The sequence below is a fragment of the Moschus berezovskii genome, chromosome 1 (assembly GCF_049115385.1).
Source record: "Moschus berezovskii isolate FMDL1 chromosome 1, NW_MosBer_1.0, whole genome shotgun sequence".
NCBI classification, from domain to species: domain Eukaryota; kingdom Metazoa; phylum Chordata; class Mammalia; order Artiodactyla; family Moschidae; genus Moschus; species Moschus berezovskii.
In genome coordinates, this window is record NC_142460.1 from 103830257 (window position 1) to 103853914 (window position 23658).

Below are 23658 nucleotides of genomic sequence, written 5' to 3' on the forward strand. Positions count from 1 at the left end.
GCTTTGGCAGGTGGATTCTTTACCACTGAACCACCAGGGATCTCAACAAATACATGATTGGTCAAATATTTGTTCATAAAACATAGTTTCAAGTAACCCACATCATATCCACAAGGACTTCATTGTCTAACCATGTTAAATTACTGTTCAGCTCAGTTCAGTTGCTCAGTCGTGTCTGACTCTGCGACCCCATGAATCACAACATGCCAGGCCTCCCTGTCTATCACCAACTCCTGGAGTTCACTCATCTCAATACAACATTTCTCTTATCTTCCAATGTATTAATCCACTCAAAGACTTAAATGGAATTAATTTGGTGTGTCTTGTTCTTAATGAACACAGTATATCTTTGATGATCACAAATTCCTTTTTGCAAACCATCTCCTTAATGAATTATTCTGAAATTTCATTAGGTATTGATTTTTAAACTCACCAGTCAACAACATCTTTTACCTTCTTTTTGTCTATTCAGAAATTAAAACATTTGCCCATCCCTAGTCTACTGGCCTCTCTTCTTTTCCTTGGAATTTCTCTGTGCTGTAATCACCCCAGCACAATCTCCAGGCTTAAAATCAAGGCACTTTGATGGAAAAAATCTGGAAATAAATACTAGTTGCTAGAACTTTTGATGTTTATATTAATGGAGGTATGAATTGTGCCAACCTACTTCATTTTCATCTTAACAGTGCATGATGTATTTATTTGAATCCTATTTGCTATTCAAAGCAGATGGAAATAGAATCCTAGAATAAAAACACAATTCAATTTGACTAATCTCAGAGAACATAATACTAATGATGTCTAATAACATGATTATTTTTACGGAGTGCTTTTCATCAGCCAGTCAGATTCTAAATTTGTATTCACTCAAAAAGGGAGAAGACTACATTTAGTGACATTGAAAGATACAAGTCATATTTATGAACAACTAGCCTAATAACTTCCCTGGTAGCTCAGCTGGTAAAGAATCTGCCTGCAATGCAAGAGACCCCAGTTTGATTCCTGGGTTGGGAAGATCCTTGGGAGGAGGGATAGGCCACCACTCCCGTATTCTTGGGCTTCCCTGGTGGCTCAGATGGTAAAGAATCCGCCCACAATGTGGGAGACCTGGGTTTGATCCCTGGGTTGGGCAGATTCCCCTAGAGGAGGGCATGGCAATCCACTCCAGTATTTTTGCCTGTAGAATCCCCATGAACAGAGGAGCTTGGTGGGCTACAGTCCATGGGGTCACAAAGAGTCAGACACGATTGAGCGATTAAGCACAGAACAGCCTACTAACTTAAGAAGTGGACAAGTATTGCCAAGGATTTGAAGAAATTGGAAACCTCAGACATTGCTGTGATTATTGTATGCTGCTGCTGCTGCTAAGTCACTTCAGTCGTGTCCGACTCTGTGTGACCCCATAGACGTCAGCCCACCAGGCTCCCCCGCCCCTGGGATTCTACAGGCAAGAACACTGGAGTGGGTTGCCATTTCCTTCTCCAATGTGTGAAAGTGAAAAGTGAAAGTGAAGTCGCTCAGTCATGTCCGACTCTTAGCGACCCCACGGACCGCAGCCTACCAGGCTCCTCCGTCCATGGGATTTTCCAGGCAAGTTTACTGGAGTAGGGTGCCATTGCCTTCTCCATATTGTATGCTAATTGGTCCCAAATAGTTTGGCAATTTCTCGAAAAGTTAAAATACAGAATTACCACGTGTGTGTGCTTAGTTGCTAAGTTGTGTCCAACTCTCTGCAGCTCCATGGACTTTAGCCTGCCAGGCTCCTCTGTCCATGGGATTTCCCAGGCAAGAATGGGTTGCCACTGGAGTGGGTTGCCATTCCCTCCTCCAAGGGATCTTCCTGACCCAGGGATTGAACCCACATCTCTTGTGTCTCCTGCAATGGCAGGCGAATTCTTTACCACTAGTGCTACCTGGGAAGTAATAGAATTACCATATGATCAAGCAATTCTACTTCTAGGTAGATACCCCAGAGAATTAAAAACATAGTTTACATAAAAACATGTATAGGAATTTCCCTGGCGGTCCAGGGGTTAAGACTGTACTTCCAATGCAGGGAGCATGAGTTCAGTCTCTGATCAAGAAAGTAAGACCCCCACAGACCATATAGGATGACCAAAAAACAAAAACACTACATGCACATAAAATGTGCACCATTATTCATAATAGCCAAAAAGTAGAAATCACTCAAATATCCACCAGCTGATTAACAGATAAACAAAATGTGGATATTCAGTCATAAAAAGGGATGAAGCACTGATATATGTACAACATGGATGAATCTTAAAAAATTATGCTGAGTGAAGGAAACAGTATACATTCTGTGAGTCCATTTATATGAAATGTCCAGAATATATAAACCCATAGCAACAGATTAGTGTCTATTAAAGTAAATATGTGTTTGCTGGAGATAAGGAGAAAGGGGAATGGTAAGTGACTGCTTAATAGATACAGGGTTTCTTTTTGAAGTGTTGGAATGTTCTGGATTTGAGAGTTGTGATGTACAATTTTGTGAACATACTAAAAATGATTGAATTGTACATTTTCAAAGCGTGAATTGTGTATGAGTTCTATCTCAATAAGTAATTATCCTTTAAGGCAAAAGCACATCACTTGAAATTTAATAGGAAAAAAGTCTTCATGGATAAGAAAAGAAGAACAAACCTGAGTTAAGGGAACGTGAATATTACCTGATTAATGATAGGTGAAGAATACAGAGAATCGGTGCCATTGACAAACATGAAGAGTGTCCAGAACAACTCGTGTAGTGAGGAACTAGAGATAGCTTCTCATGTGAGAAACTGTGGTACCTGAGGAAGAGCATAAAAAGTGAAAGCTTGGACAGGCTTGTTAGTATATTTAAATATTTGATGAAAGACTCTTCTATTAAAGGGAGGCTTAATGTATAACAGAAGTAGAATCAGGGAGTCATTACTCCTGAGAACAAAAGCAGAATCAGGGAATGGGAAGTCCTAAGGAATAGGGCAAAATTTTAGCAAGCAAAAATGTCTACCATGCAGAGTATGGCGCTCCCCATCATTGGGAACATTCAAAGAGGGGCAGGTAATCTTATGCTAGGAATGTTGTTAGAGCTATGTTTGAGAGACTATTAGACTAGATAAGCTAGAACATCTCTCAAATTTATATATGTGTAGCCTCTTTCTAAATGCTGCCAGTTTCAGAAAAATCTGGAAAAGATTATTATTAGCAGATGAAATAGTCTCTTCAATAAAATGATACGGTGGGAAATCAGGAGAAAGATCTGAGAAAATATAAAGGTGAACTATAGCCTAACTGTACTTTCAGTATGAACTGAAACTGAATGCCAGAGAATGCCAGGAATGTCGTACAAGAAGGTTCTTTACCACTGAGAAAGGACATTTCATTCATGATTTTCAGTTCAGAAATTGAGAGATGACATTTAATGAGAAACTATTTGCAAACCTAAAGTGATAAGCAGAGCCCACTAGAAAACTGAGAGGTAGAAACATGGGAGATAGCCCTCCCATGAATGAATTCTCACTTTAGATTTTTGGTTGCATTCAACTCAGATTTTGTTCCAGCACATGAATGTGATCTTTATGCTCAGTAATACATCATTGATCTCTGGCATTTCAACTGGTAAAAATGATTGACATCTGCTGCTGCTGCTGCTGCTAAGTTGCTTCAGTCGTGTCCAACTCTGTGTGACCCCATAGATGGCAGCCCACCAGGTTCCCCCGTCCCTGGGATTCTCCAGGCAAAAATACTGGAGTGGGTTGCCATTTCCTTCTCCAATGCGTGAAAGCAAAAAGTGAAAGTGAAGTCTCTCAGTTGTGTCCGACTCCTAGCAACCCCATGGACTGCAGCCTGCCAGGTTCCTCTGTCCATGGGATTTTCCAGGCAAGAGCACTGGAGTGGGTTGCTATTGCCTTCTCCGGATTAACATCTGACTGAGTCATTTTTGCCATAGTTGGATCTTCTTTAGAAATGCTGATGGTTTACCTTCATCAATAAAACACTGAATATGTATATGGAGCAGGGGTGGTGTATCTCCAAGGTTCAAAAATTATCATTACTGATAATAATGGTGTAGTGAAGAAACTATTTTTATCCCATTTCTTATTTCAGACACTCTTATGAACAGTTTTTCTCCTCAGATGTCAGCCAACTTCCCTGTGAAGTGAGTATTCATGGTCCATTTCTTCATTATATTACTTAGTATAGGTTAAAATTCTTTAACAAACAGACCTAAATTTCTTTCTTTGGCCAGTAACAGTCCATGTTGGTTCCAGTCAGTGGGGCAACTCTCCTCCACAAAATCATTTGAGAAGTCAGGCTTCTGTGGATTTATCCTTCCCTGGAGCTTTGTGTCTACTTGTATCCCACAGTGAGAGGGGAAGTGACATTGAAGAGAGCATGTGAGAAATTTTATCACTCCAGCTGGAAAGCAATATTTTTCAGTTAGTTTCAGAAAACTTGATTGGTTCACATTGAAAGTGTTAGTTGCTCAGTTGTGTCTGACTCTTTGCGATCCCATGGACTGTAGCCTCTGTCCATGGAATTCTCCAGGCAAGAATACTGGAGTGGGTTGCCATTCCCTTCTCCAGGGGATGTTCCCAACCGAGGAATCGAATCCAGGTCTCCCACATCTCAGGCAGATTCTTTACCATCTGAGCCACCAGGGAAGCCCTAATATTTTGCAGTTTGTTTCAGAAAACCTGATTGGTTCACCAAAGCAGTCTGCTCTGATGGCTTCAGTTATTATTAAATGAAGTTTCACAACACCACACCTGGATTCCAGAGCTAAAAGATAACCAATGCAGGGAAAGTCAAGTTTAGATAACTAGCTCTGTTTTTACCATGGGTATATATTTTGATGTTCTAGTGCACAAAAGTTTTAAAGTTTTATATTTACATTCTTATATTTTTCTTTTAGGGCTTCCCTGGTGACTCAGAGAGGAAAGAATTTGCCTGTAATGCAGGAGACTCGGGTTTGATCCCTGGGTCAGGAAGATCCCCTGGAGAAGGAAATGGCAGTATTTCCTTACCAATAATACCCATGCCAGTATTCTTGCCTGGAAAATCCCATGGACAGAGAAGGCTGGCAGGCTACGTATAGTTAATTTACAGTACTGTGTTTGTTTTAGATATACAGCAAGTGATTCATCATATTTATATACATACATATTTTCTCTAGATTCTTTTCCATTATAGGTTATTGTTGTTCAGTCACCCAGTCACGTCTGACTCTGCCACCCCATGGACTGCAGCACGCCTGTCCCTTACCATCTCCTGGAGTTTGCCCAAGTTCATGTTCATTGCGTAGGTGGTGCCATCCAGCCATCTCATCCTCTGACACCCTCTTCTCCTTCTGCCCTAATCTTTCCCAGCATCAGGGGCTTTTCCGATGAGTTGTCTGTTCACGTCAGATGACCAAAATACTGGAGCTTCAGCTTCAGCATCAGTCCTTCCAGTGAGTATTCAGGGTTCATCTCCCTTAAGATTGACTGGTTTGACCTCCTTGCTGTCCAACGGACTTTCAGGAGTCTTCTCCAGCACCACAGTTCCAAGGCATCAATTCTTTGGCGTTCTGCCTTCTTTACGGTCCAGCTCTCACAACCATACCCGACCACTGGGAAGACTATAATCTTGACTATGCAGACCTCTGTCGGCAGAGTAAAGTCTCTGCTTTTCAACACACTGTTTAGGTTTGTCATTGGTTTCCTGCCAAGAAGCAGTCATCTGATTTCATGGCTTCAGTCCCCATACGCAGTGATTTTGGAGCCCAAGAAGAGGAAATCTGTCACTACTTCCACCTTTTCCCCTTCTACTTGCCATGCAATAATGGGGCTGGATGCCGTGATCTTAGTTTTTTAATGTTTAGTTTCAGGCTGGCTCTTTCACTCTCCTCTTTCACCATCATCAACAGGCTCTTTAGTTCCTCTTCGCTTTCTGCCATTAGACTGGTGTCATCCACTTATCTGAAGTTGTTGATGCTTCTCCTGCCTATCTTGATTCTGGCTTGTAACTCACCCAGCCTGGTATTTCTCATGATGTGCTCAGCATATAGTTTAAACAAACAGGGTGACAGCAGACAGACCTGTCATACTCCTTTCTCGAGCTTGAACCAGTCAGTTGTTCCATACATTGTTTTGACTGTTTTTTCTTGACCTGCATACAGGTTTCTCAGGAGACAGGTAAGAAGGTCTGGTATTCCAATCTAAGAGCTTTTCACAGTTCGTCATGATCCACAAAGGCTTTAGTGTTGTCGATGGAACAGAGATAGATGTTTTCCTGAAATTCTCTTGGTTTTTCTATAATCCAGCGAAGGTTGGCAATTTGATCTCTAGTTTCTCTTCCTTTTTTAAACCCAGTTTGGATATCTGGAATTTCTTGTTTCACATAATGATGAAGTCTAGCATGCAAGATTTCAGTCTCCTGCATTGCAGGCGAATTCTTTACCACTTAGCCACCAGGGAAGCCCCTGCTTATAGGTTATTACAAGATATTCAATATACTTCTTTTTTAAAATTGTTTCTATTATGGTTTATTACAGGGTATTAAATATAGTTCCCTGTGCTATATAGTAGGAATGTCTATTTATCCATTCTATATATAATAATTATATATAGTTAGTCCCAAATTCCCAATCCAATCCTCCCACCCCCACAACCACAAGTCTGTTCTCTGAGTCTATTTCTGTTTCATAGATTAATTCATTTATGTCATATTTTAGATTCCACATAAAAGTGATATCATATGGTATTTGTCTTTATCTTGCTGACTGACTTCATTTAGTATAATAATCTCTAGGTCCATCCATGTAGCTGCAAATGGTATTATTTCATTTTTTTAAATGGCTAAGTAATAGTCCATTGTATATGTGTAACACATCTTCTTTATCCATTCATCTTTCAGTGGACATCTAGGTTGTTTCCATGTCTTAACTATTGTAAATAGAGCTGCTATGAACATAGGAGTGTATCTACCTTTTTTAATCATAGTTTTCTCCAGGTATATGCCCAGGAATGGGATTGATGGATCTTATGGCAACTCAATTTTTAGTTTTTTTTAGGAACCTCCATACTGTTCTTCATAGTGGCTGCACCAGCTTACATTCCCTCCAAAAGTGTAGGAAGGTTCCCTTTCTCCACATTCTCTCCAATATTTGTTATTTGTAGATTTTTTTAATGATGACTATTGAGTATATTTCTGATCAGCTTATCTATTTGTGAATTGCAACATCATGACAACAATGAAAATGACACATTTAACGAGCAAAATTAGTAACATGCAAATGATCTGGAAATGCATTAGTCAAGAGGAATGGCATCTTGTTAAGTGGCACTTGTTGAGACAAATAAGACAACTTGAGAATGTAACAGTTCATCCAATGATCAAGAGATTGTCAACGGGGTCAAGTGGACTGTAAACAGTATCATTGTGGCATATTGCTAAATTGGCTTTCCACACTGCCACAGATTGGGCCCATAAGGAATACAAATAGATTTAGACAGTTTATCATCTACATAGAGAGCAAAAGGAAGATCAGCCTGGTGTCAGCTCTCTGGGGCTCTAGTCCCACAGTATGACACTAAACAGGAGGGGATGGATGACAGATTACAGGAAGTATGGGGATCGCTCTGTTGTTCAGGAGAAGGACAGGGGCAGCAATTATATGAACCAGAGAGTGAGTGCCCTCTTCAATTTTACCCACTGGGGCCCTTTTTTGCTCGCCCTAGACTGCCCTGCTGAGGAGCCAACTCTAAACTACTGCAAGGCAATTTTATGGATTTACATAGATGTTTGCAGCTGTATGTATCTAAGAGAAAGAAAGTGCAAGGCAGAAAGTTCTGTGTTTAACTAAAACTAGGGCAATAGATAGGGCTTTCCAAGTGGCGCTAGTGGTAAGGAACCCACCTGCCAATGCAGGAGGCCTAAGAGATGCAAGTTCAATTCCTGGGTTGGGAAGATCCCCTGGAGAAGGTCACAGCAATGCACTCCAGTATTCTTGCCTGGAGAATCCCCTGGACAGAGAAGCCTGGTGGGTCCATAGGGTTGCAAAGAGTCAGACACCACTGAAGTGACTTAGCACGCACACAGGGAGATACATGAGAAATGACTTGTGACTGACTCCAAGATATAGAAGAGAAAATGCCTCAGAATGGCTCCACACTGTGCTTCTCTCCACTGGCTCCAGGAGCAGTCTCAGAACTGTTAAGCCTTGCCTCCATGGCCTTTGTGGAGACGTTGAAAGTTGTTAGGATGGACGGCAAAATTGTCCCCCTGGAAAACAATACTGAATCTCTTGCTTCCTACAGTCAGGGAATGCTGTGCTGGTTATACAAAGTCTCCCCAAGCAGAGCAAACTGTTAATCTTACATTGAGATTTTGGGCAAGGTGGAGTTGAGAGATTGACGAATTTTAGAGGCAGTAGAGATTGATACCACTTATAAGAAGCTGGTTGATATTGAATGTTAGCACTCAGAGGCTTGTGCCCAGGGCTATTCATGATTGGCTGGCTATCAAAAGTGAGGGGCTGTCCTTGATGGATTAGATGGTTCTGACTGCTACATTTTTCCAGGGCTTCAAGGCCATGCCTACTTTCCTAGGAGTAGGAACCTGGTTTTATTTCCAATGTGCTGTGCTTGGTCACTCAGTTGTGTCCAACTCTGTGACCCCGTGGACTGTAGTCCACCAGGCTCCTCTGTCCATGGGGATTTTCCAGGCAAGAATACTGGAGTGGGTTTCCATGCCGTCCTCCAGGGAATCTTCCCAACCCAGGGATCGAACCCATGTCTCCCCCATTGCAGGGGGATTCTTTACTGTCAGAGCCACCAGGGAAGCCCTTATTTTCAATAGGTAAAAGAATATCACATGTACTTCTGCTTTATTGATTATGCCAAAGCCTTGTGTGAATCACAACAAATTGGAAAATTCTTCAAGAGATGGGAACACCAGACCACCTGACCTGCCTCCTGAGAAATCTGTATGCAGTTCAAGAAGCAACAGTTAGAACTGGACATGGAACAACAGACTGATTCCCAGTTGGGAAAGGAGTATGTCAAGGCTGTATATTGTCACTGTGCTTATTTAACTTATATGCAGAGTACATCATGAGGAATGCTGGGCTGGAAGAAGCACAAGCTGGAATCAAGATTGCCAGGAGAAATATCAGTAACCTCAGATAGGCAGATGACACTACCCTTATGGCAGAAAGTGAAGAGGAACTGAAGAGCCTCTTGATGAAAGTGAAAGAGGAGAGTGAAAAAGCTGGTTTAAAACTCAACATTCAAAAAACAAAGATCATGGCATCTGGTCCCATCACTTCATGGCAAATAGATGGGAAGCAATGGAAACAGTGAAGACTTTATTTTCTTGGGCTCCAAAATCACTGCAGATGGTGACTGCAGCCATGAAATTAAAAGATGCTTACTCCTTGAAAGAAAAGCTATGACCAACCTAGACAGGAAAGGTCTGTCTGGTCAAAGCTATGGTTTTTCCAGTAGTCACGTATGGATTTGAGAGTTGAACTATAAAGAAGGCTGAGTGCCAAAGAATTTATGTTTTTGAACTGTGGTGTTGGAGAAGACTCTTGAGAGTCCCTTAGACTGCAAGGAGATCATACCAGTCAATCCTAAAGGAAATCAGTCCTGAATATTCATTGGAAAGACTGATGCTAAAGCTGAAACTCCAATACTTTGACCACCTGATATGAAGAACTGACTCCTTGGAAAAGACCCTGATGCTGGGAAAGATTGAAGGCAGGAGGAGAAGGGGACAGCAAAGAATGAGATGGTTGGATGACATCACTGACTCAATGGACATGAATTTGAGCAAGCTTAAGGAGTTGGTGATGAACAGGGAGTCCTGGCGTGCTGCAGTCCATGGGGCCACAAGGAGTCGAACATGACTGAGCAACTGAACTGAAAAGAATATCTGTGAAAATAATCCTTAATTGTCGCTAAAATTTGTGAAACATCAGTGAATAAAACTACTCCATTGTTTTGTTTTTCCTCTGAAACTTCCGGACTGCCTTCTAGCCAGTTGATGGGCTGTGGAGACCACCTGAGGCCAACTGCATCTTCAAAAACTTTGTCCCAGTCTGAACCCAGCCTCATTTATCTTTAGTCTTTGGCCTGCTGCTTAGGACATAATAGGTGCTCGATTCATAGTTGAAGTATTAATATTAGAAATAATCCTTAGGAATGGCAGAAGAAGGAAAAAAAATGGAAGGATTGGACAGACAAGAAAGTGGTAGGTTCCACAAGGTTGCTGCGTGACAGTTCTGTACATGTTTGGTTGATATTAGTACCTTACTCATTTAGATGAAATGCATGAAGTGTTTTATGTGTTCCAGGTGTGTGTCATATCACATAATTGTCAGAATCCCACATATCTATCTGTTAAGAAGGATAATGAAGATGAAGCCTGTGATGAAGCTGCACACGTAGTGAATCCAGAACTTGTCCAGGGAAGCCAGCCCCTCTGGGCCAGGGGTTTGGAAATCTGGACTTGCTGGCAGTTTCATGCATCTTCCATCGTCCTGCCTGACGATGGGAGCAGGACAGGCGCCAGCAAAAAGGAAGAGACGGCAAGGGTGTGCTGAGCACGGGGCTGCGGCCAGGGAAGGAGGAGGACTGAGATGGAGGATGGGCATCAGAGCGACCGGGGCGGGAGGCGGTGCCGGGTTCACATTGGCCCAGCAGACGCCCCTCCCGCCCCGGGACGCGCCCAGCGAAAGTGATCTTGCCTCGCCGCTGAGCTGTGAGGCGTCTTCGGGGTAACTGCGCAAACATGGCTGAGTTCACGCGGCTGCAGAACTGCCTGGCACTGATCCGTCTACGAAACCCGCCAGTCAATGCGATCAGGTAACGGGCTCTCGGCGGCGGTCAGTCCAGGGACGGCGAGCAGGGTCGTAGCTGCCTCCTGCAGTGGAGGCTTTGACTCGACCATGCTGGTTTAAAGAGAGAGACACTGACACGGATAGAATCAGGGCATATACCAGGACCTTTTACATTGGTCAGCTCGGTACCTGTTTGCAGAGAACTCTCATTTCGGTTTCACTGATAAAGAAACAGAGGCTGAGAGGCAGACGGACGGCTAGAAGTTGGGGAGCTGCCCCCGAACCGGTCTGTCCGTGCCAACTTCGTGCTGAACTCTTTTGCTTACTTGCAACTTTGACTTTCTAATCCAGAGGTCATAGTGCTGTGCTGCCTGGACCTTGATCCCTCCCTTCCCAACCTGGAGTCCAGGCCACCCTTAAAATGTGTGACTAAGAGCTTTGGGAGTCCAAGAATAAGGTGGCTTCACACTGTTAAAAATAAAGATCCCCATTAATGCCAATATAGTGAGTAAAAGAGAATTATGTCCTGGCCCAGAAACACAAAGATGTATCTCTTGGTTTGTTCTAAACCTCAAGGTCTTAGTGCTTTGGTGAAGATCCATGTTAGAATAAGTTCATGTCAGAATTAGCCTATTAAATAGCATTTCCTGAAAAACTGCTGTGCTGTTTATGTTCTTTTATCGTGGAGAACTTTTCTTGTTAAATTAGTAAAAGCATTACTTTAAAAAGTGAGATTAATGCTGCTGTTTTGAAAATTAATCATATATAGGTTTGTGCTAAGTCACTTTAGTCATGTCTGAATCTGTGTGACCCTATGGACCGTTGCTGGCTAGGCTCCTCTGTCCATGGGATTCTCCAGGCAAGAATACTGGAGTGAGTTGCCATGCCCTCCTCCAGGGGATCTTTCCTACCCAGGGATTGAACTCTTATGCCTCTTGCATTGGCAGGGAGGTTTTCACCACTAGTGAAAGGTTGATGTGTAACGACACAAAGACACCGGGATTCTTGGCCTCTGGAGGAGAAAAATTCAATCCAGGGCCAGATATGAGGCTTGATCGCTCAGAGCTTTTGTGTAATAAAGTTTTATTAAAGTATAAAGGAGATAGAGAAAACTTCTGACATAGGCATCAGAAGAGGGCAGAAAGAATACCCCCCTGCTAGTCTTCAGCTGGATGTTATATAGTCACTGCTGCTGCTGCTAAGTTGCTTCAGTCTTGTCCGACTCTGTGCGACCCCATAGACGGCAGTCCAGGCTCCCCCCCACTTCCCTCTCCTCCCGCCGTCCCTGGGATTCTCCAGGCAAGAACACTGGAGTGGGTTGCCATTTCCTTCTCCAATGCATGGAAGTAAAAAGTGAAAGTGAAGTCGCTCAGTCGGCAGTCTGTTAATGAAATAAAGGAATGTCTTAAAACTCAGAATGGCACCAAGCCCCTCACCCATAAGATGCATTTTGGGATAATCTTGACACCAGATGATTCATCCCGGGCCATAAAATGATTAACTTGAGTCTTGTAGAAGGGCAGATTGCCATACAGATAGTTTTGTTTACGTAGATTAGGGCAACAATATCTGAGTATAACATACTGGTTTGTCAAGTAGGTTCTGAGCCATTTGGTGGAACTGACTTGAAGACAGAGTCTGGGGTAAATGCGTAGTACATCACATAGCTTAAGACCAACATTTCCATTAAAAAAATGCATTGGTTAACTCAAGGTTTGAAAACAGTTAACTTAAGGTGACACCAGGTGTCATTATGGCAACACAGTATTTTAAGAGAAACTTCCTTTTAAATTTGTATAGAGAAGAAAAAAATATTGCTAGTTTGTTTCCTCCTGCAGCTTCAGTTCAGTTCAGTTCAGTCGCTCAGTCGTGTCCGACTCTCCGCGACCCCATGAATCACAGCACGCCAGGCCTCCCTGTCCATCACCAACTCCCGGAGTTCACTCAAACTCATGTCCACAGAGTCGGTGATGCCATCCAGCCATCTCATTCTCCGTCGTCCCCTTCTCCTCCCGCCCCCAACCTTTCCCAGCATCAGAGTCTTTTCCAGTGAGTCAACTCGTCGCATGAGGTGGCCAAAGTATTGCAGTTTCAGCTTTAGCATCAGTCCCTCCAATGAACATCCAGGATTGATCTCCTCTAGAATGGACTGGTTGGATCTCCTTGCAGTATAAGGGACTCTCAAGAGTCTTCTCCAACACCACAGTTCAAAAGCATCGATTCTTCGGCGGTCAGCCTTCTTCACAGTCCAACTCTCACATCCATACATGACCACGGGGAAAACCATTGCCTTGACTAGACGGACCTTGGTTGGCAAAGTAATGTCTCTGCTTTTTAATATGCTATCAAGGTTGGTCATAACTTTCCTTCCAAGGAGCAAGCGTCTTTTAATTTCATGGCTGCAATCAGCATCTGCAGTGATTTTGGAGCCCAAAAAAACAAAGTCTGACACTGTTTCCACTGTTTTTCCATCTATTTCCCATGAAGTGATGGGACCAGATGCCATGATCTTTGTTTTCTGAATGTTGCAGCTTAAGAGAGATAAAAATGTCTGGCACTTGCAGGCTATTTCCTCCCTTTGGAGACCCCTGGCCTTCCTGCCTGTTACCCTCTCACTAGCACCACCTGGTTCTTTTATATCTCTGAAAAAAGTATAGTGATCAACCTAGGAAAAAACCACTCATCCACAGGGAGTAGGATTAGCAGAAATGATCATTTACAGAGAACATATAAAGCATAAAGAGAACGACTTTTGGTTAGAATCCTTACTGCATGCTGCTGGAGCAAAAAGAGACTGAAATGAAAAGACATGCTAAATTTAACTGAATTTTGTCCTACGGTCATCAGATTTGGTTTTATCATTAGCATTAATATTATAACTTTTATTTTAATATACAGTTTTGCATTTAATAATATAAAATTTTTCAGAAATAAAATCACACAAAGAATAAGTCCACTTACTTGCCACTCAGAATAAAGCAAAATATTGTTATTTCAGTTTTAATGAAGAAAAACATGAGTACTATGATTACATATCAATTTTGAGCTTTGTATTTCAATTAAATACACTTGAGAGTCCGTTATACTGCAAGGAGATCCAACCAGTCCATTCTAAAGGAGATCAATCCTGGGTGTTCATTGGAGGGACTGATGCTAAAGCTGCAACTGCAATACTTTGGCCACCTCATGCGACGAGTTGACTCACTGGAAAAGACTCTGATGCTGGGAAAGGTTGGGGGCGGGAGGAGAAGGGGACGACTGAGAATGAGATGGCTGGATGGCATCACCGACTCTGTGGACATGAGTTTGAGTGAACTCCGGGAGTTGGTGATGGACAGGGAGGCCTGGCGTGCTGTGATTCATGGGGTCGCGGAGAGTCGGACATGACTGAGCGACTGAACTGACTGAACTGATTTCAATTAAAATTACCAAGTATTAGGACTCTGCCTTAATCTCTTCTCATAATGGATAACTGTGCCCATCTCTAACTTGGGGAAAAATAGTTCCATAGTTTAGTACCTATAACTAGGAATATTTTCCCATAACTACTTAAAATGTGTCTGGTATTTAACCTGTCCCCTTTCCCCCTTGCAGGAGAAATTTTAGTACCTACCTCATTAAGTTGTGAGGATTAAATGTGTTGCAGATTAGAAACTGACACTTAGATGATGTTGTGTGTGTGTGTCTGTGTGTGTGCCTTAGTTGTGTCTGACTTTTCGATCCCATGCACTACAGACTACCAGGCTCTTCTGTCCATGGGTTTTTCCAGGCAAGAATACTGGAGTGGGTTGCCATTTCCTACTCTAGGGGATCTTTTCAACTCAACCGCGTCTTTTACATCTCCTGCATTGGCAGGCGAATTCTTTACCACTGCACCACCAGCTATCATTATTTTTATTAGGCAAAAGTCCTATTACAAGCCCCTACCAACAGGCCCTGCTGCTCAGGATTCACTGCAGCTGCATCAGGATTTTCTCCACTTGGTGATAAACACTTTCTTGCACTTTCCTCTTGAACTTGTACTTAGGTGAAGGTATGAGTCCTAGCACGCTCACCCAGTTAGAGGTTCCCAGTTTGTTTTTTTTTTTCGCTTTTTGCTTTACACTTTTCATCTCCCCTTTCTTTCCCCCTTCCTATTTCCAATTTTATGTGGGAAATTATTTCTTCCTAGATAAGTGAGAGATTCTTATTTAAATATTTTTTGGCCCAAACAGTTCAAATCTTTCTTTGTTCCTTTAGCTAAGCCAGATTTCTTTCTATTTGGTTAAATGTAGGACATGCCTAATTACTAGATTTGTCTCCCAGAACAATGGCTTTTGTATTTTTTTTTATTATATTTCACACAGTAATCCATGTTTTACATAGCAATCTAGGACACACACATACAAACACACATACAAATATGTAACTGAAAGCACGGTTTAGTGAAACAAAACTTTTATTTGATGTATTCTATTTTCACTCTGTTTCTTTGAAAAATGCTGGTCACAAGCCACGACTTTATTTGAATACTTCTGGTTTTAAAAAATGGTCACAAAAAGACTTCTAAAGTGACAGAAGGTAAAGTTCTTTGGTCATCACTCATGAAATGTTACCTTTAGACTCCATTTCTCCATACCTGACAATATTAAGGGGGGAAAATAATTTCTTAACCCCTGTGACTTTGATATTGCTATGAAGGTGTGGTCCCTTTTCACTCAGCTAGAATCTAGTAAAGCTGTATGTATAACAGCCATTTTCATTTTTCTTTTTTATTCTTGTTTGATTTTTGTAAAATTGTGTGTCTGTGTGTGTGTGTCCTCAGTCACCCAGTTGTGTCTGACTATTTGTGACCCCATGGACTGTAGCCCGCCTGGTTCCTCTGTCCATAGAATTTTCCAGGCAAGAATGCTGGACACATTTCTTGTGTTTCCTGCATTGGCAGGCAGAAGATTCCCAGGTGGCTCCCAAGTAATTAGGACTCTGCCTATCTCTGCTCATAATGGAAAACTGTGCCCATCTCAAATTTGTGGGGTAAATAATTCCACAGTTTGCTACCTACAACTGGGTATATTTTCCCATAACTACTTAAAATGTGTCTTGTATTTAATCTGTCCCCTTTCCTCCTTTCAGGAGAAATTTTAATACCTGTTTCATTAAGTCGTTGTGAGGTTTACATGTGTTAGAGATCTGACACTTAGCAAATGTTGCGTGTGTGTGTGTGTGTGCTTAGTTGTGTCCAATTCTGTGACCCCATGCACTGTAGCCTACCAGGCTCTTCTCTCCATGGGATTTTTCAGGCAAGAAAATTGGACAGGGTTGCTGTTGCCTATTCTAGGGGATATAAAGGGCTCAGTAACAGAATCTGCCTGCCAACGCAGGAGACATGGGTTCAGTCCCTGGGTTGGGAAGATCCCCTGGAGAAGGAAATGGAACCTACTCTGGTAGACTTGCCTGGAAAATTCCACGGACAGAGGAACCTGGTGGGCTACAGTCCATGGGGTCGCAGAAGAGTTGGACACAACTTAGCAACTAAACAACAACAACAAATGATGCAAAATTAACAAGAAGATAAGAAATAAAAGAGTAGGGGTTGATTGAAATGGGAAAAGCCAGACTTGTCTCCTCAGTGGCACAGATTGAGCTCATTTTGGCTAATTTTGCCTCCATTGTTTACCCAGAAAGCAGTATGTGACTTTTGGACTTCTCAGCATTCTGGATGGTTCAAATTCCGTTTTCCTTTAGCAGATTTGGTTTCTAATTAAATCAACTGAAGGCAAGAGGTTTTGTTTGTTTTCATCTGGGTTAAACGGTAAAAGGTAACTAGGTAAAAGGGAATTACCATATACAAGAGCAAGTATCTCCTTTATTCCCTGAGGTTAATTAATTAATTTATTTTTTAATACCAAAAGCATTTTGTATTGGGATATAATCAATTAGCAATGTTAGTTGCTGGTCTGAACAATCTGGCTTTAGTTGTTTTTTAAGTTTTTTTCACCCTGTAAAAAATTCCCCCATATTACTTAGAATTCTAATGCAAAATTCACTGGACTCTGGTTTCCTAATTTTTTTTTAAAGCAATTCTTCACTACTCTTCCTAGATCTCCTCCTTTGCCATCCCTTGGTGCTTACTGATCCTCTGCTTCTTGGCAAATTATCCTCTCTTGGTCACCTTGGACTCCTTAGTAGTGAATCACTCAGCTGAGCCTCTCCTGCCTTTTAAATATTTAGAGGATCTACTCTCAGCTCTTTTTTTTTCCTTTGGCAAACTCATTCAATCTTGGTTTTAACTATCTCCCCTGGGGATGACTCCCTCATCTACTGAAACTTGACAAAAATTTACCAAATGCTCTTCCTTTCCCATACCTGGCCATTACCTTTCAAATTAGTTAGGCTTGGCTGCTAGTTACAGACAACTCAACATAATAGTGGATTAAACAAGTAAAAGTTGATGTCTGTCATAGCAGTGTCCTGGAATGACTGGCATGGCTGCTCCACAATCATCGGGATCTCAGTTCCACCTATCTTTTGCTCTGCCATCCTTAATTAGTAGCTTCCACCTCTTGATTCATAAAGGCTGCTCCCGATATAGACATCATATCTGCATTCCTACCAGGAGTAGGGAGTTGTAAGAGAGAAAAGCATACCCAATCCTTTAAGGACTATTCCCTAAGGTTGCAGATACTAAGTCCATTTCCATTCCATTGGCCAGAACTTAAAGCCTTGAGCTGAACTTGCTGCTGTGAAATATAGTCTTTATTTTGGGCAGCCATGTATCCAGCTAAGAACTGATGAATACTTTGAAGAAGACCAAAGTATTAGTATTAGTTTAAAGTCTTAAGTATTAGTTTGTGGGTAACTTGCATCCCCTGCCACATGACTTAGACTGTTATTTTTAGAAAATTTCAGTTTTCTTTGATTAGGCCAATATGACAAATCAAAAGCACTTTCTTTCAGAATTTTCACATCATTTTCTCTGTACTTTTATTACAGCACTCATCTCAGTATGATATTGTGTTGTGTACACTGTTGTCCCTAGGATGTTTTAAACTCCTTTCACTATACATAGTGTAATATTTTAAAATTGATAGTGTTGATTCTAAGTGGTCAAAGTTACAGCAAAATGCAGGAAAAAACTTTTACTTTCTGAAGTTTATGTGTTTAATCACCTCAGGGCTTACTTTACAGTAGACATATATTATTTCTTAAATTAGTGAAAACTTAACAATAAGTATCTAGGATTTTTCTACATCATGTGTGTGTTTAATTTTTCATTGTTAGGAAAGAAAAAAATAAACTCTGAGATGGTAGAAATTTGATTGTGACTAACGCTTCACGTAATTTTTTCCCCTTTTAGTACAACTGTTGTCCGTGGAATAAAAGAGAGTCTGCAGAAAGCTATAACAGATGATGCAGTTAAAGCCATTGTGATTTGTGGAGCAGATGGCATCTTCTGTGCAGGTAATGTGTCCAACCCTTTCCCACTCTCTCTGACATCTCAAACAGACTGAGATCAGTGCTGCATTACCTGTGCCTGTGGGCAATCCTATAGTATGGGTAACGAATATGGGAGGAAAAAGAAACATTATGGAGAAGGAGACAAAGTGTCACAGGAGAGACCCAGAGAAGATGCTGACCTTACTCTCTTTTATATTGGATTGGTCCTTTGGAGGACATTTAGTTCCAGACTTGATGGCTATTATACCTGCTTCGGAGAAGGCAATGGCAACCCACTCCAGTAATCTTGCCTGGAAAATCCCATGGATGGAGAAGCCTGGTAGGCTGCAGTCCACGGGGTCGCTAAGAGTCAGACATGACTGGGCAACTTCACTTTCACTTTTCATTTTCATGCGTTGGAGAAGGAAATGGCAACCCACTCCAGTGTTCTTGCCTGGAGAATCCCAGGAACGGGGGAGCCTGGTGGGCTGCCGTCTGTGGGGTTGCACAGAGTCAGACATGACTAAAGCGACTTAGCAGCAGCAGCAGCAGTATACACCAACCAGTCCATCCTAAAGGAGATCAGTCCTGGGTGTTCACTGGAGTGACTGATGTTGAAGCTGAAACTCCAATACTTTGGCCACCTGATGTGAAGAGCTGACTCATTGGAAAAGACCCTGATGCTGTGGGAAAGATTAAGGGCAGGAGGAGAAGGGGACGACAGAGGATGAGATGGTTGGATGACTCACCGACTCAATGGACATAGGTTTGGGTGGACTCCGGGAGTTGGTGATGGACAGGGGGGCCTGGCATGCTACGGTTCATGGGATTACAAAGAGTCGGACACGACTGAGCGACTGAACTGACCTGAACTGATACACTTAGGGCTACCCTCAAATCTTAGTTGTAAAGAATCTGCCTGCAATGCAGGAGACCCCGATTCGATTCCTCAGTTGGAACAAACTGCTGGAGAAGGGATAGGCTACCCACTCCAGTATTCTTGGGCTTCCTTTGTGGCTCAGCTGGTAAAGAATCTGCCCGCAATGTGGGAGACCTGGGTTCAATTCCTAGATTGGGAAGATCCCCTGGAGAAGGGAAAGGCTACCTACTCCAGTATTCTGACCTGGAGAATTCCATGGACTTGTAGTCCGAGGGGTCACAAAGAGTCAGACACAACTGAGCGACTTTCACTTTAACTTTTCACCTCAGTATACACCTACTGGTACATACCTGCTCTGCATATGTCTCTACCCTATGTGAGGTTGGGCAAGTTCCTTAAATCTCCTGAAATCCAATTTCTCTGTTATTAAAATGAATACCATAATATGTAGACCTTAACAGAGTTTTGTGAGGTTAAATGAAATAACACATCTGAAAGCCCCTTGAGCAGTATCTGCATGAAGAAGATGTTCAATAAATGTAATTTTTTATTTCACACAGCCTTGAAATGGAGTTCATTTTTTTTCTGTCACCCATCTCAGTGACCATGCACTCTTAATTATCCTGTGAAGGGGTGGGATGGAGGACAGAGAAATGATGATGAAATTTCTAGGACAGGCCATCGGCCTCCTGTAATTTAATTTTGTGTGCTTTGCAGCATCTTGGTGAATACAAGGATCAAACGAAAAATTTCTATTGAAATTGCCCTAAATGATGATTTTCAGCATTCAACTGAAATACAGTTCACTTATCCTGCAATTTACGTAGAAATTACCACTGATTTTCAACAGAGATCAAGCCCTGAGCCTTTGGAGTGGGATCACTGGCTCCAAGACCCTAGACTACCAGAGAACTAACCCTAGGGAGTATCAAATAGTGAGAACTCACACAAAAGAAACCACCTGAGTGCAAGACCTGGCATCACCCAACCACCAGTAGCACCCTGTGCAGGATGCCACATCTAAACAACAAACAAAACCAAAGTACAAGCCAAATCATCAGCAGACAATATTACCACCTCACTCAGCCTTGCTCATCAAAGGAAAAACAAACAAACAAAGAAAAACTCAGCACAAATCTCACCCTATATGAAGCTTACACAAACCACTGGACAACCTTAGGAGGGTAGAAACCAAAAAGAGGAAAGAATTCAACCTTGAAGCCTTGGAAAAGGAGAACTGAAACACAATAAATTTAAAAAAAACAATGAAAAGGCAGAGAAATACTACACAAATGAAGGAACCAACTAGAAACACAAGTCAAAATAAATGAAGAGGAAATAGGCAAACTACCGGAAAAGAATTCAGAATAATGATAGTAAAGATGATCAAAAATCTTGAAAACAAAGTGGAGAAAATGCAAGAATCAATTAAAGACTTAGAAGAATTAAGAATAAACATGCAGAGACAAACAACACAATTACTGAAATTAAAAATACTCTAGAAGAAATCAATAGAATAGCTGAAGCAGAACGAATCAGTGAGCTGGAAGATAAAATGGTGGAAATAACTTCTGAAGAGCAGAATAAAGTAAGAATGAAAAGAGCTAAAGATAGTCTCAGAAACCTCTGGGACAATATCAAACACATCAACATTCGAATTATAGGGGTCCCAGAAGAAGAAGAGAAAAAGGAATGGTATGAGAAAATTTTTGAAGAGATTACAGTTGAAAATTTCCCCGACAGGGAAAAGGAAATAGTCAATCAAGTCCAAGAGGCATAAAGAGTCCCATACAGGATAAACCCAAGGAGAAACACACCAAGACACTTACTAATCAAGCTAACAAAGACTAAACACAAAGAAAGAATATTAAAAGCAGCAAGGGAAAAGCAATAAGTAACAAGGGAAACCCCATACAGTTAACAGCTGATCTTTCAGCAGAAACTCTATAGGCCATAAGGGAATGGCAGGATATATTTAAAGCACTGAAAGGGGAAAATCTACAACCAAGATTACTGTACCTGGCAAGGATCTCATTCAAAACTGATGGAGAAATAAAAAGCTTTTCAGACAAGCAAAAGTTAAGAGAATTCAGTACCACCAAACCACCTTTACAACAATGTTAAAGGAACTTATATTGTCAAGAAATATAAGAGAAGAAAAAAGATCTACAAAATCAACCCCAAACAATTAAGAAAATGACAATAGGCCATATATATCAATAATTACTTTAAATGTAAATGGATTAAATGCTCCAACCAAAAGATACAGACTGGTTGAATGGATACAAAAACAAGACCCATATATTTACTGTCTACAAGAAACCCACTTCAGACCTAAAGACACATATAGACTGAAAGTGAGAGGATGGAAAAATATATTCCATGCAAATGGGAGGCACAAGAAAGCTGCAGTAGAAATCCTCATGTCAGACAAAATAGACCTTAAAATAAAGAAGATCACAAGAGATAAGGAAGGACACTACATGGTGATCAAGGGGTCAATCCAAGAGGAAGACATAACAATTGTAAATATCTATGCCTGGAAAAGACTCTGATGCTGGGAAAGGTTGGGGGCGGGAGGAGAAGGGGACGACAGAGAATGAGATGGCTGGATGGCATCACCGACTCTGTGGACATGAGTTTGAGTGAACTCCGGGAGTTGGTGATGGACAGGGAGGCCTGGCATGCTGTGATTCATGGGGTCGCGGAGAGTTGGACACGACTGAGCGACTGAACTGAACTGAACTGAACTGATGCACCCTACATAGGAGCACCTCAATACATAAAAAAAACACTCAGTTCAGTTCAGTTCAGTTGCTAAGTCGTGTCCGACTCTCCGCGACCCCATGAATCACAGCACGCCAGGCCTCCCTGTCCATCACCAACTCCCGGAGTACACTCAAACTCATGTCCACAGAGTCGTAACAGACATAAAAGGAGAAATTGACAGAAACACAATAATAGTAGGAGACTTTAACACCCCACTCACTCTCACAATGGATAGATCATCAAAACAGAAAATTAATAAGGAAACACAAGTCTTAAATGATACATTAGATGAGATGGATCTCATTGATGCCTTCAGAACATTCCACCCAAATGCAGAAGAATACACCTTCTTCTCAAGTGCACATGGAACATTCTCCAGGATAGACCACATCTTGGGTCACAAATCAAACCTCAGTAAATTTAAGAAAAACTGAAATCGTATCAAGCATCTTCTCCGACCACAATACTATGAGACTAGATATCAATTACAAGGAAAAAAACTGCAAGAAACACAAACACATGGAGATTAAATGACACATTTCTAAATAAACAACAGGTTACTGAAGAAATCAAAAGGGAAATAAAAATTTCTAGAATCAAATGACAATGAAAACATAACAACTCAAAACCTATGGGATGCAGCAAAAGCAGTTCTAAGAGGGAAGTTTATAGCAATACAATCCTACCTCAAGAAACAAGAAAAACACCAAATAGACAACCTAACTTTACACCTAAAACAACTGGAAAAAGAAGAAGAACAACAAAACAAAATTGGTAGGAGGAAAGAAATCATAAAGATCTGAGCAGAAGTAAATGAGAAAGATATGAAAGAAACAATAGTAAAGATTAATAAAACTAAAGGTTGCTTCTTTGAGAAGATAAAATTGACAAACCTTTAGCCAGACTCATCAAGATTAAAAGAGAGAAGAATCAAATCAGCAAAATTAGAAATGAAAAAGGAGAGGTTACAACAGACAATGCAGAAATAAAAAGAATTTTAAGAGACTATTATGAACAACTTTATGGCAATAAAATGGATAACCTAGAAGAAATGGACAGATTCTTAGAAAAGTTCAATCTTCTAAGACTGAACCAGGAAGAAATAGAAATTATAAACAACCCAATTACAAGCACTGAAATTGAAGCTGTGATCAAAAATCTCCCCAAAAATAAAAGCCCAGGACCAGGTGGCTTCACGGGAGAATTCTATCAAACTTTTAGAAAAGAGCTAATGCCTATCCTTCTACAACTCTTTCAAAAAACTGCAGAGGAAGGAACACTTCCAAACTCATTCTACAAGGCCACCATCACCCTGATACCAAAACCAGACAAAGACAACACAAAAAAGAAAGCTACCTGATAATATCACTGATGAACATAGATGCAAAAATCCTCAACAAAATTTTAGCAAACAGAATTCGCCAACACGTCAAAAAGCTCACACACCATGATCAAGCTGGGTTTCTTCCAGCAATGCAAGGATTCTTCAATATACGCAATTCAATGTGATACACCATATTAACAAACTTAAAGATAAAAATCATATGATAATCTCAATAGATGCAGAAAAAGCCTTTGACAAAACTCAGCACCCATTTATGATTACAACTCTTAAAAAATGGGCATAGAAGGAACCTACCTCAACATAGTAAAGGCCATATATGATAAGCCTATAGCAACATTATTCTCAACAGTGAAAAACTGAAAGCATTCACCCCTAAGATCAGGAACAAGGGAAGGGTGACCACTTTCACCACTATTATTC

The 23658-nt window shown here is 41.3% G+C and overlaps 1 protein-coding gene across 1 annotated transcript in view; it reads left to right on the forward strand.

Moving 5' to 3' along the window:
* The first annotated feature begins 10684 nt into the window (after window positions 1-10684).
* The window catches only part of EHHADH (enoyl-CoA hydratase and 3-hydroxyacyl CoA dehydrogenase), a 68395-nt gene continuing 55421 nt past the window's right edge, over window positions 10685-23658 (forward strand). The window contains exons 1-2 of the mRNA XM_055408806.2: window positions 10685-10853; window positions 18165-18268. Of these exons, the coding sequence (XP_055264781.1) occupies window positions 10780-10853; window positions 18165-18268 (178 nt within the window). The 5' untranslated portion in view covers window positions 10685-10779. The remainder of the gene's footprint in view (window positions 10854-18164; window positions 18269-23658) is intronic.